The sequence below is a fragment of the Chlorella variabilis genome (assembly GCF_000147415.1).
Source record: "Chlorella variabilis unplaced genomic scaffold CHLNCscaffold_23, whole genome shotgun sequence".
NCBI lineage: Eukaryota > Viridiplantae > Chlorophyta > Trebouxiophyceae > Chlorellales > Chlorellaceae > Chlorella > Chlorella variabilis.
The window spans coordinates 660,212-674,420 of record NW_005435065.1 but is presented as its reverse complement, the minus strand read 5'-3'; the positions used below and the strand labels follow the sequence as shown (position 1 = coordinate 674,420).

Genomic DNA, 14,209 nt, shown 5'->3' with positions numbered 1-14,209 from the left:
GACCCCCCCCCCCCCCCCCCCCCCCCCTGCAGTTGCTTGCACATGGCAATAATGCCCCAGGAGGTTCCCCTTCTGCCCAAAGAGCCCCCGCTTGCCAGCTAGGCTGCTCTGCCCTCTCATCTCACGCTGGGGTGTGGTGCCTGATTGCTGCAGCAGTCGCTCACTTCATACCGACTTGAAGGCTGCTCCCGATGGCGCCGGGGGACACAGCAAAAATTACCACCCAGACGGACGGCATCCTGCACAACACCCTGCCGCGCCTGCCTCACATGGGCGGTATCCGCGTGTATCCTGGCGTGCGGCAGCAGCGGCCACAGTGCCTGGCCGTCGCAGCTAGCGCTGTGCGCCATGCGTGCTCCCACGGCGTGGCCAGTGTGGTGAATAGATTCCCACAGCTCATCGAGCAGTCCACAGCCACCTACGCCGAGGCGATCAAGGCTGGCCTGGGCGACGAGGATGGCTACCTGGGACCCGAGGCCTTTGACATGTGCCAGGTGGATGTCGTGTCTGGCTGGCACTTGGCATACGTGCCTGGCAGCAAAGAGGCTGAGCAGCAGCTGGAGGCAGTGTTGCGCGAGATCCTGCTGCAGCCAGGTCCGCCAGTCAGGGGCCTCGCCCTCGTGACCAGCGGCGACAACCATTACAGGCCTGTGGTGGCAGACCAGCTGGACGAGCTGGCAGCCAGCGGCAAGGGCCGCTTTGTGTACCTGGACAGCCTGGGCCTTGGCGGCAGCGACGCGTACAGCGCCCAGCTAGGCAGCCTGGCAGAGTTGACAGAGCACATTGCCTGCGACCTGGCGGTGCGGGCACCAGGCCTTGGCACGGTGCAGGTTTCCATCCTGGAGCTGGCGCCTGCAGCGGGTGAGCATGCATGATTAACTTGCATTGAGTTTGCAGCAAGTGTTTGGTATCCCAGCTGTCTGCATCCACTCCACATGTCCACTTTACGCACACTCAGATATGCTTGCCTTCTCTTGCCTGCAGAGCCTGTCCTGGACACAGATGCTTCAGTCTTGCATGTGCACAAGTCAAACATTGTTGCTGAGTCAGGTGAGCGGCTGCAGCCAGACAGGTGTTCTGACACTGTTTTCTCCTGTTCGGCAAGGTGTGGACAGGCACATACGGCTGCTTGCGTTCCCTGATTTCATTTCTCCATGCTGCTGTTGAATTGTTTGTGGTGAATCCCCCCTGCGCAGGAGTTGAGCCAGCTCCCTGGGTGCAAGAGCTGTGGAGGACACAATGGCAGCGGCAGCAACAGGAGCAGATTGTGCTGCAGCAGCGGGAGGTTGAAGCGCAGAGCAGGCTGCAGGCCATGGTTGCTGAGCAGGCGCTGGCAAAAGGCCGGTGTGTTGTGAAGCGTCCAGCATGGAGGGCTTGGCAGGAGGCGGAGCGGGCCCGTGCGCTGCGGCGCAGGAGGCGGGCGCGGCAGCTCAAACTGGCCAATCGTCCGGCAAACAACGGTCCAAGGGGCAGTGGACGCAACCAGTGGAGCAAGATGAAGGGTGCCACCTGCACTGCTGGCAGAAAGGCACGAAGGTGCTCCAGGAGTATAAACATCACTATGTTTGAGGTTGAAGGTGAGTTTTGCTGATGCTGAAACATGTGCGCGCTCAAAAAAGACAACGATGCTGAGCAGACATGTGTGCTGTTTGCTGCCTGGACCTGCCAAGGGGCCAACCGCCTTTTACATACTGCCCGTTTGCAGTAAAAGAGCTGTTGAAAACGCCGGGCCGGGGAGAATCTTGTCCCCCTTTCACAACATTAACTAGCAAGATGACTTGCAGGTTGGTGCAACAGGAGTTCTAATTGCCTGATGTGACATGGTCGCTAACCGATGTGATGTTTTTGAGCTTCCACATCACGCTTGCAATGCAGTGCAACAGTGGTGGTTGGTGTCGAGATGCACACCCCCAGCACGGACAGGAGTGGTTCTAAAATCGACCTGCCAATTGGTAAGCTTTGCTGCGTCTGATACCTGATACACATGGAATCCCAATACTGTGTTACTGTGTTAGGGTACAATGCACACTCCCAATGCTGACATCAAGCAACTGCAGAACAAATGCCAGATGCACCCATTCCTTGGCTGGCAACCCGCCTTGCTGGTGCCATTCACAATACCCTGCTCTTAAGAGCTGGGGTGGAACCCAACCCTGGGCCCACTGGCGCTGATTCTACTAGTATGGTGGGCACCAGCAGTGGATTGCAAGAGCGCCAAGATGACACGACGCCCTTCGTTGACAACGCAGAAGCTAAATTAAACATAATGCAGATCCAGCTGAGCAACTTACACAGAGCTGAGGGACACCTTGCCCATCTTGTCATGTGCGCACAAAAAGCAGTGGAAGGGGCAAAGAACCTTCTGCAAATCACAAAACCGACACTGCCTGCCAACGCCTCAATACATCAGGGAGACCATAACATGCTATTGTTGAAAGCTAGCCATAGCGCTTTTGAGCTCGCGGAAAAACTTACCCAGGAGGCGCAACAACTTGAGGCCAAACAATGCAAGCACACGCCGTTCCTGTCAACAACGCAACCACTAAGGGTATGGCTCGACCATAAGAACTTCCGTTACAGCGTGAAAGCCTATCAACGTGACTACAAGTGGGACAATAAACAAGCCGAGGGGTAAGTAACCATTGATCACCATCGACTTCTCTGTCTCTCTACAGCTGAATGCCGCATGTTCACATTGGCAACTTCAGGCTTTTGAACTCGATGCATACCGTCATGCTTCATCTTCGAGCCGATGAGAAAAAGAAGCGCTCTTCAGAAGCTTATCTTAAACCGGGAGAAATAGTTGTTTTGGAAATTCATAAAAGCGACATTGGGGTAAATATACTTCTTTATGTTATGACTGATTTACATCAGACGCTAATTCATACAAACAGTATCGTGACGTTTTCCTTATTTTTAGGTTCACACCGAGTGGTACACAGGGCATTGTAGAAGCGTGGAGCTTATTGATGGCCAACAGAGAATAACAACTTTCTTGATTATTTACGCTGTTCTACAGCTTAAACTGCACAAGCTTTACCTGCCAGCTCTGGAGCCTCCGGTAGGATTGGAACCAACATTGTCGCTCAAGATAAGAAGTGCAGCAGAAACAATTTCCCAACGGTTCAGTTATAAGGACCAAGTAAGCTCGCAAAAATGGGTATTGTTGGGACGCGCGAGCTTAAGGGGGAGTTTTATGGACACCAAACTGGGCAGGCTGTTCACCTTTCAAGAGCCAGACCGCGTGCTTCATGATTTGTTGCGGCACGCCAAGAATGCTCGCAATCAGACACGAGAACATTCCAACGCAATTTGCATTAACAGATGGTTTGATGAAATGTTGGCATCGCAAGAGTTGACAAATGATAATGATCGAGCTAGGTGGTTGCTGGAGTTTTTAGAAACCATGGATGAGCGGGTGCATTGGACTACAACATTGACCACCAATCGCCAGCTTGCATTGGATACGTTTTTGAACTATAACCGGGAAACCATGAGAGTTCCGCTCACAAGTGCAGACATCATTAAAGTGATCTTCGTTGGCAACATTGGAGGGGTAGGCAATAAAACAAACCCAGAATGTAGCTTTGAAACGCAAAAACGTCTAAAAAACTGCATGGCAGTGTTTACCACCCATTTCCCTGTATCCAGCAAGGACGGCTCACTGGTTGTGAAGAGTTTTTGGAATGCTTTAAAGACTGCGAGAGGTTGTTCGGCGCGGTGGCCGACAACTTAATCAAGGAACGTACCTCTGAGTGGCTCTATTACCTTGGCGTTGGGCCGAACTCATCAAATTCGGCCATTCTAAGCCATGAGCTCATGACTGACTTCCTTCGGCATTTTCATGTCATTCAGGTGAGGCAATCCGCCGCCCGAAGGAACGGGAAAGCAGGTTATCTGTGTGAAATTTTACTCGCATGATGTGCAATTGACCAACGCAGCGTGCTAAGGCTGGGTTCTGTGAACGACTTGACAATCGAGATGACAAGCTGGCCGATTATTTCATTCAGTGGCGCTCGGAACAGCAACTCAAACCTGGGTGGAACCTTGGTGATTTTGGGTATACTTTGAAATCTTTTGCCCGGGCATATGCCACCATGATTACCCGTGAAGTCTACAAGCATGATGGTGTTATGCCGCTTTTTATCAAGGGAAACATGCATATCGATGTGCCGTTGCTGAACTTGTTGAGGTACTTCTGCATGTCAGCAGGCTATTGTCGTTGCGTCATGTTTTTGTATCATGATGCCCAGATGCATTTGCCCAGATGCATTTGCCTACAGTTTGCCAGAACGCCAGTGGCGCCCGGTTGCTGTTGCAATCATTTGGAAATACTTGGAAGTACTGCCGGTGGATGGTGCGTTACCGGTTTTGACTTTATTTCTAATCTAGTATTTATATGTTCAACCGCTCAATGCTGTACAAATGCAGACTCAACAAACCAGCGTAAAAGCTTGGCGGAATCACTCAAACTTCTGGAGCGCTATGTCCTATTCAGCTGGAGTGTGCCAGGGTGGAGGTGTGTGTGTGGGGGGGGTGTGGGGGGGGGGGGGAAGGGGCATGTCATCTGATGCTGTGGATCTTGATTGACAATGATTCTGCCTCTCACCAGTTCCCTGCCAATCTTTGCACCCACACCTGCAGCAAAAAAAAGAACATTCACACGTACAAATTTCTGGCTTCAGTTATAGAAGCAGCATGCAACCAAGGAATCACAACAGCAGACGACCACCTGTCCACTGCAGTGGGAAAATTAGATCTTGACAGGTAAGCGGGCAGGCAATCATGTCATATGTCTCCGCAAGATACAATTTTAAAGTGGTCATTTGTATTTCCAACTGTTTGTGCTTCGCTGCAGTGCTATGAAAGCTTTGTACTGTGAAGATGTCGCAAAGAGCATTGTAAACAAGGATGGGACGGTAACCGACGTCTCAACAGTATTTGCACGCTCGTTGCTGCTTCAACTTGAGCAATGCATGCGTCCATCCACCTCGGATGGCGGCAGAAGCAAGCTGTGGACAGGCACTATTACCGTAGAGCACATTTTGCCAAAGGTATGCTGATTTGAGGCATGTATCTTGCAAGAGACAAAGTCACAGGCAGGCAAATTATTTGCATATGCGTGTCCTGGAGCTCTGCAGAATCCTGGTGAAAATTCAAAGTGGACGGCAGATTTTGGACCCAAGGGCAAGCCTAAGCATCGTCTTATGCTGGGAAAGTTGGGTAATCTGTCTATTTTGAGTAGGGCAAAAAATGCCTCTCTCAACAATGTTGATGATGCAGACAAGCTGAATAATCTTGAGTAAGACATGCTGGTCTGACTTTTGTACAAAAAAAGCGAAACAACAACATTATTCCCATTCTACTGCAGCTCTGATGGTATGAAAACTCTTGACATGGCGATTTCCATCTTTAAAGAAAGGAAGAGCTGGGACTTCAAATCCATTTTGAAAAGGCACAAGCAGCTTTTGCTGCAGTTGGCATACAGGTGCGTTGTGGTGTCTTCTCTCAACAGCTTTGTTTACTCTCTCTAGTGTCCCAACAAGTTTGTTTTGCAACTGATCGCTAGGCACGGCATTGAAGTACGGGGCGAGGACGAACGCTTGCGTTGGGCAGACTGGGAATCTTCTTTACAGGGCAAATTTACGAATGAAACCACTGAAGGCGATGCATCTGATGGCGATCTGTCAGAGCCTGAGGATGTTTTTCCTCATGATTCAGAATATAACGTCAATCGGGCGCCTGCAGCTTTTGGATTCCATCTAGGACAGGATAGAACTGCAATGTCGTGCGGTCCCGACAGTTTCACAGTCATGGCTGCAATGACGTTGTGTTCTCCTGGCAATAGCGGAGATCTTGTGTCAGCTACGTGGTTTGAACTGTTGGAACCAACAAAGGATGCTATTTGCCAGTCACAAGGAGTTCCAACATATGACGATTTGCCGCCTGAACATCGGACTCGCTTTGAGAACTACAGCAAAAAGTGCTCCAGTATGTTGCCAGCCGCAGCCGCGACTGGACAGCTGAACAGACGAACGCCGTCGAAGCACTACTATCGGTGTTATTCACAGCACCCGACGGTTCCAGCCTAGAGCATTATCAGTTTCAGACAAAGGTGACGGAATTTTGTTCCGCTTGTAGAAATGAGACAACCAAAAACCACCAGATCTGGTCTGTCCCTATCTTTGGCTCCGATGTCAAGGCCTTGACCGGCTCTCATGGCAACATGTTTGATTTCTCAAGATGTTTACCATCAACCTCAGCATTAAGCGGAGAGCTTGGGGTTACGGATCAATCGTGCTCATCGTGTCAGGCGGACGCATCAACGTTGCCAATTAGGAGACGGGTGGAAGTGAATTCTCTTCCCAACTGGCTAATAACAACTTTGAAGTGAGCCCATGGATGCTGTTGGATTGACCAACACAATGCTTATTCGCGTCAAGCATCTGAGTCTGCAATTGACTGCTGCAGACGCGCATTGAACTTGGATTGCTTCACCGTTCAAAGAGAAGATGGAGAGGATGAAGTTGTCGGCGTCGATTTGAGTTCTTGTGGTCAAGTTATCCTCAACTTGCCGGGCTGCCAGACAGCATATTATGAGCTGAGGGCACTGATATTGCATAAGGGCCATCACTTCACTGCTTATTTCCGTGTATTGAAAGGCGAGTTATTGACAGCTTGCGCCATCGAGCCAGTTAACTGAGCCAATATTCAACAAACCAACCACTTTCCGGCACACTCCCTTTTTTACAGACCTTTCAGAACGGCTCAAAGTGGGATGGTACTACTACAACGACGTCGGCGCATGCATTGAGGCCGTGGCTTCTGGTGGCAACGGGTCCTACCCACAGTTGATGGGAGATGACCGTGCAACGCACATTGAATGCATGCTGTTTGAGCGTGTGGACACTTTGCACAAGGTAATTGATATCTACAGCGTCCACCCCTAAACAAGTATCAGGGGATTGCACTCTTTTCTCTGTGCTCTCTGCAGGACTTCAAGGAATCAAAGCTAAACGGTCGAGACAAGCAGAAAAAGAACAAAGATCTGAAGGTAGGCAAGAATGCCATGTTGTACAACCCTTAACCTATGGTATCATTCAATGTTATCAGAATGCATGGCTGTTTGCAGATTAAAGTGGGAAATTGGGAAAAAGTCAAAAACGGCGAATCTTTCAAATGGCGTTACAAGTTGACCCAAACAAATTTAAAGCACAACTCTCTGGTTGTACCAGCAACTCTAGCAACGGAGTTGCTCGGCGCGCAGATTGTTGCTCATGCTACTGCCGGAACGCCACAGGACATCATTGTGTTGTGGGCAGATCAGGCGCACCAGTACCAGTACACCTTTTTCAACCAAAAGCACAGTGTTGACAAGCTGATGGGCAACCTAAAAACCGGTTTACGAGAAACACCACTGCGAGAAGGTGATAGGCTACTGTTTAGTGCCAATGGCGAGGGCAATTTGAAGGTAAAGCTGGATACTAGCATGCCTTCCGCGACGGATATGGCTTTCCCCTCCTCCAAAGACGCCCAGGCGGCTGACACCGCCGAGCACGCCACCAACTTCCACAACGTCCTGTGGGAAGATGGCGAAAACCCAAAACGTGGGGTCAAGGCTCATGCATATATCCGGGTCCATATGAGGTATTACCCTCTGACAAGAGAGCCAGTTATTGAGGCGAATGGCAAGCCCAAACTGAACAAAAACGGCACGCAAATGTTTGAAGCTTGCTGCCCGACCATTGAAAACGATTGGCAGACTGTCATGAAGGACAAGGCGATCAACATCAGTTCCTTTGACACCGTTGCCCAGGCGGGAGTTGCCGCCGACCTGTACTGCCACTGGCACGCCGCCGGGCTCAAGATGTGCGGCAAAAAGCCGCTTAACTACAATCTCAACTACACTGGTTATAACCTGGATGATGAGAGGATGAAAACACTGATGGCCTCCCCCAACTTCCAAACCTTCCGCAAAAAGGTCCAGGATTTAAAGGAGTTCATCAAGGAAATTCTCCCCGACCTCCAACGAGCGGCCCGAAATCCCAAGCGGCCTCGCAGGGAGGCCTCAGAGACCCCTTGAGAGGGAAGCTAACAGAAACAGCCACTTTGAAAGAAAAGAAAGAAAAAGATTGCTCAAATTAACAATTCCATAGTTCCGTCAACATTTAATGGCTGCTGCTCAACACACGCACAGCAGCCAGATGGTGCAGCAAGTCCAGTGCCTGCCCCAACAATACATTGAACGTGCCTGCAGTCACAATCATCATTGTGATATGAATTTGTCTGGAGTGGAAATTATACGCCCCACACAATGTGAGAGTAAGAAGGTGTGCAGGAGCAGCTCATGGATGAATACACAGGACCCAGCTTCTAGGCGGTGCAGCAGCGCACACCTGGAGCAGCCGCGCTGCGCGTGACAGTCTGGCCCTATCCCCGACCTGGCCTTGTCTAAAAGCACCGTCTGCAGCGCGGCACGGCAGGCAGGCAGGCACAGCGCCTCAAGGGCAGACATGGCAGAAAGACTGCTTGTTGACAAACATGCATGTGCTGCATTGGAAACCTACTTAAGCTGCTGTTGCTGCCTGAACGCAGACTGACCTTGCGCTCCAGGCGCGCGTCGTCACGGTAGACGGGCGGCCAGCCGGTGACGCAGCGCGCCAGCGTGGCGTTGACTGGCGCCAGCAGGGCGCCGCGCTGCCGCGAGTGCAGCAGGAACAGCTGCACCTCGCGCCGCGGCGGGTAGCTGCACTCCCCCAGGTGCCGGCACAGCGTGTTGTGCAGGGTCACCGCCTGGTTAAAGTGCAGCAGGGGCGGAGAGACAACAGGGGTAAGGTGGGGCTGGGACACAGGCGGGGGACAGCAGGCAGCCAGCAGGCGAGAGGCACCACGAGGATGCAACAGACAGCTGCGCCCGAGTGCCAGCGACCCCACAACCCAGACTGCTGCAGGCGCCGACTCACGTCCTCTCCAAAGTGGTGAGCCAAGTTGTCCCACCGGTTGGTCACCTTCCACAGCCAGGACAGCGGCACACTGAACCACTGCAGAGCGCAGCACGAAGGGCAGGGGGCACGTGGGTGGGTGCGGGCACGCCAGCAGGCACAGTCAGGCAGAGGCAGGCAAAGCGCACATTCCCCACACACCTCGTTCTCGCCCTCGAGAAGGAAGCCTGCCGCGCTGCGGTGCAACACCGTGGGGGCGTCTGCAGCTGGATGGTAGGTCACATCCACGGTGGGCAGCTCCAGCTCCTGGTCTGCAGCAGCACATGGCCCGTGCAGATGCTTCAGCAGCAGCGGCGGGCAACGGCTGGCTGCGTCCGACTCTGCCTGGACATTGCCTGGAGCATGCCTGGTTTTGGGGCAACCAGTGGCTGAGGAGAGCCTCAAGTGGCGGTCAGCAGCACAGGTTGACCTGTGCGAGCATTGTGCAGCAGTGTCCAAATCGGGCATTCGCTGGCCAGCTGCAGCTCGCACACTGTCAGATGGGCGCTGCCCAACACAACAGGTCCCCTCCCCACACACCGTCGGTCAGGTAGTAGGCAGTGCCTCGGTGCAGGATGAGGCTGGTGAACTCGCACACGCGGTGGTTGGGGTCCTTGGCAGTCGTGCACTGCAACATATGCTTGGAGGCAGATCTGGTGGACAGGCACAGGTACAGTCGACATTGCGCAACAGGCCTGATCAGGCAGGCAGGCAGGCATGCAGGCAGCAATTGACACCCAGCCCGATGTCGTGAGCGGGCACAGCCGGGTCTGGGGTGTGTGTGGCAACGGAGCAAGTGCTGCTGTCCCGACATCTAGTCCCCGGCGGGCGGCACAGCCCCCGCCACCACCAGAACTTGCCTTGTGGGAGCTGCGTGGCAGCGCCTTGCGCGTGCAAGGCGGCTCATCCAATTGCTGCAGGTTGTATTGCCGCTCCGCTCCAGAGGCGTCTGCTGCTGCTGCCCCCGCCCCTGCATCCGACCGGTTGCGATGCAGCGCCCACACGCTGCCTGCCAGCACGAGTCCCAGCAATGCGAGAGCCTGTGGCGAGAACCGCCTGTTGTGGTGACTGCGCGGCGAGGACAGGTGCGGCCTGCTGCCGCCGCTGCCGCCGTTGAGCGGCGGTTCGTGCGTCAAGGCCGCGCCGCTGCCGCTGCTGCTGGTTGGCGACGGCTCAATAGCTCGGGCCGGCTACTGCATGCCTGCCACTCTTCTGCTGGGCAAGACAGCCGTTGCAGGTGTGGAGAGGCAGAATTATTGAGGACAGATGGAGCTGGGCGGCAGAAGATGCGGTGGAACTATAACAGAATGCAGAACACGACAGCACATCGCTGGGACGGCGGATTCTCGCGTGCGCCGAAATTGCACCGCGCATGCACGGCTGGAAGCGCTCTGGCTGAAGCAGGGGAATTTCCACCGCCCCGGCATTGAGAACCAATCTGCAAGTGTCTTTGTGTCATTCTAACCTAAGACCAGGAAAACACTCCTGCTTTGGCCGCTTGGTGCGTCCTCCCTCGCATGTCTTGTTCTTTTTTGTATCCCTAGCAGGTCTGGGGCAGACCTCGACACCAGCTCTGGCCTCTGGCGCAGGCTGAACTGGGGCTGCCGCCAGTGCCGCCAGTGCCGCCAGCAGAGGCCCATGGGGTTGGTCGCAGGCGCGAACGACTCTTACCGGCACAGCTGAGAAGCACGTCAGCCTCAGGGACCACGGGGCAGCTAGTACACTGGTTGCACAGCATGTCTGCAGCTCTGCGCAGCAGCGACTCAACCCAACCCGCCCCAGCCCAGGCGGAACCACCTGTCCCCGTTGGACAACCAGGGCTGTCGCTGTCATCCAGTGGTGCAGTGCTGCTGTCTTCAACAACCTGTTGTTACATGTGCCGCAGCAGGGCTCGGGCTGTGGTTTTCAGTGGCGCGATCTCTAGGCATGCGCTCGCAACAGGTAGGTAGGCAGCGACCCAGCAGGGGAAACTGGATGAGTTGCAAGCTGCAGGTTCATATCGTATTCATGGGTCCATATCATGGGGGAGATTCCAGCACGCAGCACTAGTACTCTTGTTTGTCTTGCTCATTTCATTCAACACGCGATGCTCTTGGCAGTTAATTGTGTGCAACACGAAGCGTTTGCCGCCACCTGAGGTATTCTCAGAGTGCGCGTGGCCCGGAATTTGATGGGCCGGCAGCATCGCCAACACCACTGTCCTCACGTGGCCGCCTGTGACCATCACCACGCACAGCACCGTGATGACCTGCATGTGCACCAGGGCCACTGCCGCCGCGCCCACCAGAATGGCCTGGAGCAGTGTTGGGTGGGGCCTGCATCGGGAGGGGCCAGCGATGCTCTGGGAAAAAGGAGAAAAGATTGCAAACAACAGGGGCGCGGTTGAATGCAGCGATGCTCACCCCCGGCCCACTGTTCATGAGTGCATCCCGCGCCTCCCACTCTGCTGCCATGCGAGCAGCATCATTGTAGGCCATGGACACGCTGCAACAGGCAAAACACAAATGTCTGATTAAAAACTTCGAAAGTTGGCTTCCAAAATTAAACTCGATCGCTGGCTCCATGCAATTACAATCATTCTGCAGCCTACGTTCGTGTTGACAGCAGACGTTCCACTTCGCCGCGAGTGGATATTGGTACAGCGCCGGCTTTCATCATTTCGAACAGACGTGAATCGTTTGCAGACGACAGGCTTGGGTTGTCCAGAACAATGGCCAGCACCTTGAGCAGATCCTACCGGGGGAAGGGGGGCGGAGCAACCGCATGGACCGTGCCGCGGCGTAGTGGACGAGCGGCCACGGCGCACCGTCACTACTTGTGACTTACACTGGTCACGGCGACAAGCTGTTCATCCTTCCCGATGCTAGTGGTGTCGAATGCCTTCTGGATGGATTTGCGTTTGGTGCGCACTCCATGCAGGGGGATACCCGTGTGAGCAGATGCCACGCCAATGCTGAACATCTCGCGCATTGTGGCTGCAGCAGCATGCCGAATCAGCAGCAAGTTCACGCCGGCGCCTGCATGGCAAGCCGCAAAGGCGCACACAGTAGCTAGACAAGTAGCTGCAGTTTCACACCTGTATAGATGTCATTAAACTGCGTGGCTGTTGGCAGCCCCTTGTCCACAAACACGGCGGCCATTCTTGGGTCCTCGCCTCGCAGTCTGCATCAGCCGCGTTTACCAGCAATTTGCTGCAAGCTTGGTACTCCTTGTTAAAAAGGGGAGAAATGCAGGCCATGTTGCAAATGCGCTGGGCAGGCCCACCTGTGGGCCACTTTGTGTGCCTCATAGATGCGCTCCCCCTGCAAGCTGTGCAGGTGGCTGAACGCACAGACTGCCCGCGTTTTGTGAACGTTGTGGCGATTGTGCACCACGGCGGCGATCTTGGGCAGGAGGTCACGGGTCCTCTGGTAAGACTTGTCACTCTCGTGCATGCGGTTATACACCCGTACACCAAAGGACTCCCGAACATAGTCCTGCGCAGACAGGAAACCGAAAGTATAGAGCCGACAAGGGTGTAAGAGTATGCAGTTCTAGCATTGGCACACTGTGCGCAGCGCAACACAAAGCTTGCCCGCATCAGCTCATCGTCCTTGGGAAACATGTTCCACAGCCTGAAAGACAACTAAGGGAGAAATTTTCATTTGGCTTGCCGCAAACAGTTTGAAGACTGGCGAGACTCACCTGCGGAACATATAATCAACCGCTTGCAGCGAGAACTCGTCAGCATTCACTGGAATTACCAACTTGTCCATGCTGCCTGCAAGATGGCATTAATAGGTCCTTCAACGTGATTGAAACGCAGAGGGTAAAGTATACGACCCTCTACTGCACAGTGGGCTTCCGGCTGCACTGGCGCCTGCAGTGCAGCTTACAGAGGGCCATCTGGGTATACTCTGTGAAGGCAGGGTTAGTATCAATGAACACCATGATATCCGCATCGGCCCAGCCCGGCTCCTGCTGCAGATTGATGAAGAAGCGGCGTAAGAGCTTGAGGTTGCTGACAAATGGATCCCTGAACCCATCCCGATTGCCATTGATGGCTTGTGCCAGCCTGGCATTCATGTCATCTGCAAGAGCAGGGGTGGGACAAGAAGCTGAGTTGAGAAGCAGCTCTGGAACAGGGTGTTCAAACATTGGCCGACTTGCTTCTGATTGCTGCAGTTTCATACCCAGGCGATCGTCGCCACAGAAGAGCCAGATGTTGTCTGACATGCCCTTGTTGTGGGTAACTACCTGGGTCAGAAATTCTGCAGCTTTAAACCAGTGGGCAGTTCAGTGAGGCGGCAGGTCACGCTTGCACGCTATACCCACAAAACAGCCAAACAGTAGGCTGTGAGCAAATACGCAGCAGCAAATGCGCATGGCGACCTGAACTCTTGCGAAAAACGCCTGGGTCGGGGTTCAGCATCGTGTGCAGGTAGCCAGCCACAGTGCGTGACGCCTGGAGAATCTCGTCTGCCTCCTTCAAAATCTCCACCGTCGTCGAGCCTGGCTCTCTTGCTGCAAGTGCATGTGAGCATGCCATCAGCATGATGCAGCGCGTATGCGCCGGCGCAAAAGGCTGGGCAGCAGCACCACCCAGCACCCCCCCACCCCCCCACCCCAGGCGACTCCTGGACCGCGCTTCTAGGCAGCGAGCCTCCACTGCCTCCCACTCACTGCCATCCTCCTCCGTGCTGGTGAGCATCGTGTTTGACAGGTTGGCCTGAGGGCACATGTCCACCACAACAACTCGTTTGTCCGGATGCAGGTAGGCATAAGCCGTTGAGAGGTGGAAGGTCAGCGTGGTCTTGCCAACGCCGCCTTTGTTGGTCCACAGGCCGATGGTTTCCACGGACATGCTGATTGCGCTGATTTAATGTAGGCAGGCTGCAGGGACAGCGATGGGCGGGGCAAGCGGCTCACAGACTTGGTGATGCTGTGCAAGATGTCAGGGTCACGCTGCGACGCCCCCGTGCTGCCGAGCTGCGGCCGTAGTTTCCTGCCAGAAGCCCACGGCCACAGCCACGGGACTCGGCGGCACGGAGTTTCGGTCCACGGCTTGCTGCCGCCGCCGTCGCAGGGGTGCTGCCTGCGGCGGCGGCGGCACGGCGTTTGGGTCCACGGCTTGCTGCCGCTGCCGCCGCCGCAGGGGTGCTGCCTGCGGCGGCGGCGGTAGCGCACGTGGCAACCCCCCGCGTTTCCTTGCCTCCCATCCACCGGACCCCGTCCTGCGCTTCACTTGT

The 14,209-nt window shown here is 54.5% G+C and overlaps 2 protein-coding genes across 2 annotated transcripts; one reads left to right on the top strand and one right to left on the bottom strand.

Moving 5' to 3' along the window:
• Positions 1-191: 191 nt before the first annotated feature.
• On the top strand, positions 192-2,405 carry CHLNCDRAFT_58950 (hypothetical protein; the record flags this gene model as incomplete). The annotated part of the gene is made up of 6 exons (XM_005844388.1): positions 192-861; positions 985-1,050; positions 1,197-1,577; positions 1,706-1,784; positions 1,876-1,952; positions 2,058-2,405. Coding segments are annotated over 6 exons (1,620 nt in total), but the record flags the coding sequence as incomplete, so codon positions are not given.
• Positions 2,406-6,733: 4,328 nt separating this feature from the next.
• On the bottom strand, positions 6,734-13,863 carry CHLNCDRAFT_58948 (hypothetical protein). Its single transcript, XM_005844303.1, has 19 exons — positions 13,644-13,863; positions 13,353-13,484; positions 13,154-13,231; positions 12,857-13,051; positions 12,666-12,741; positions 12,556-12,595; positions 12,246-12,457; positions 12,058-12,143; positions 11,808-11,956; positions 11,572-11,714; positions 11,384-11,465; positions 11,188-11,274; positions 9,522-9,609; positions 9,144-9,253; positions 8,964-9,041; positions 8,602-8,793; positions 8,397-8,464; positions 7,133-8,251; positions 6,734-7,054 (listed from the first exon to the last, which is right to left on the bottom strand). The coding sequence occupies exons 1-18, from the start codon at positions 13,822-13,824 to the stop codon at positions 8,137-8,139; spliced, it is 2,112 nt and encodes a 703-aa protein (XP_005844365.1). The 5' UTR covers positions 13,825-13,863; the 3' UTR covers positions 6,734-7,054; positions 7,133-8,136.
• Positions 13,864-14,209: the final 346 nt, after the last annotated feature.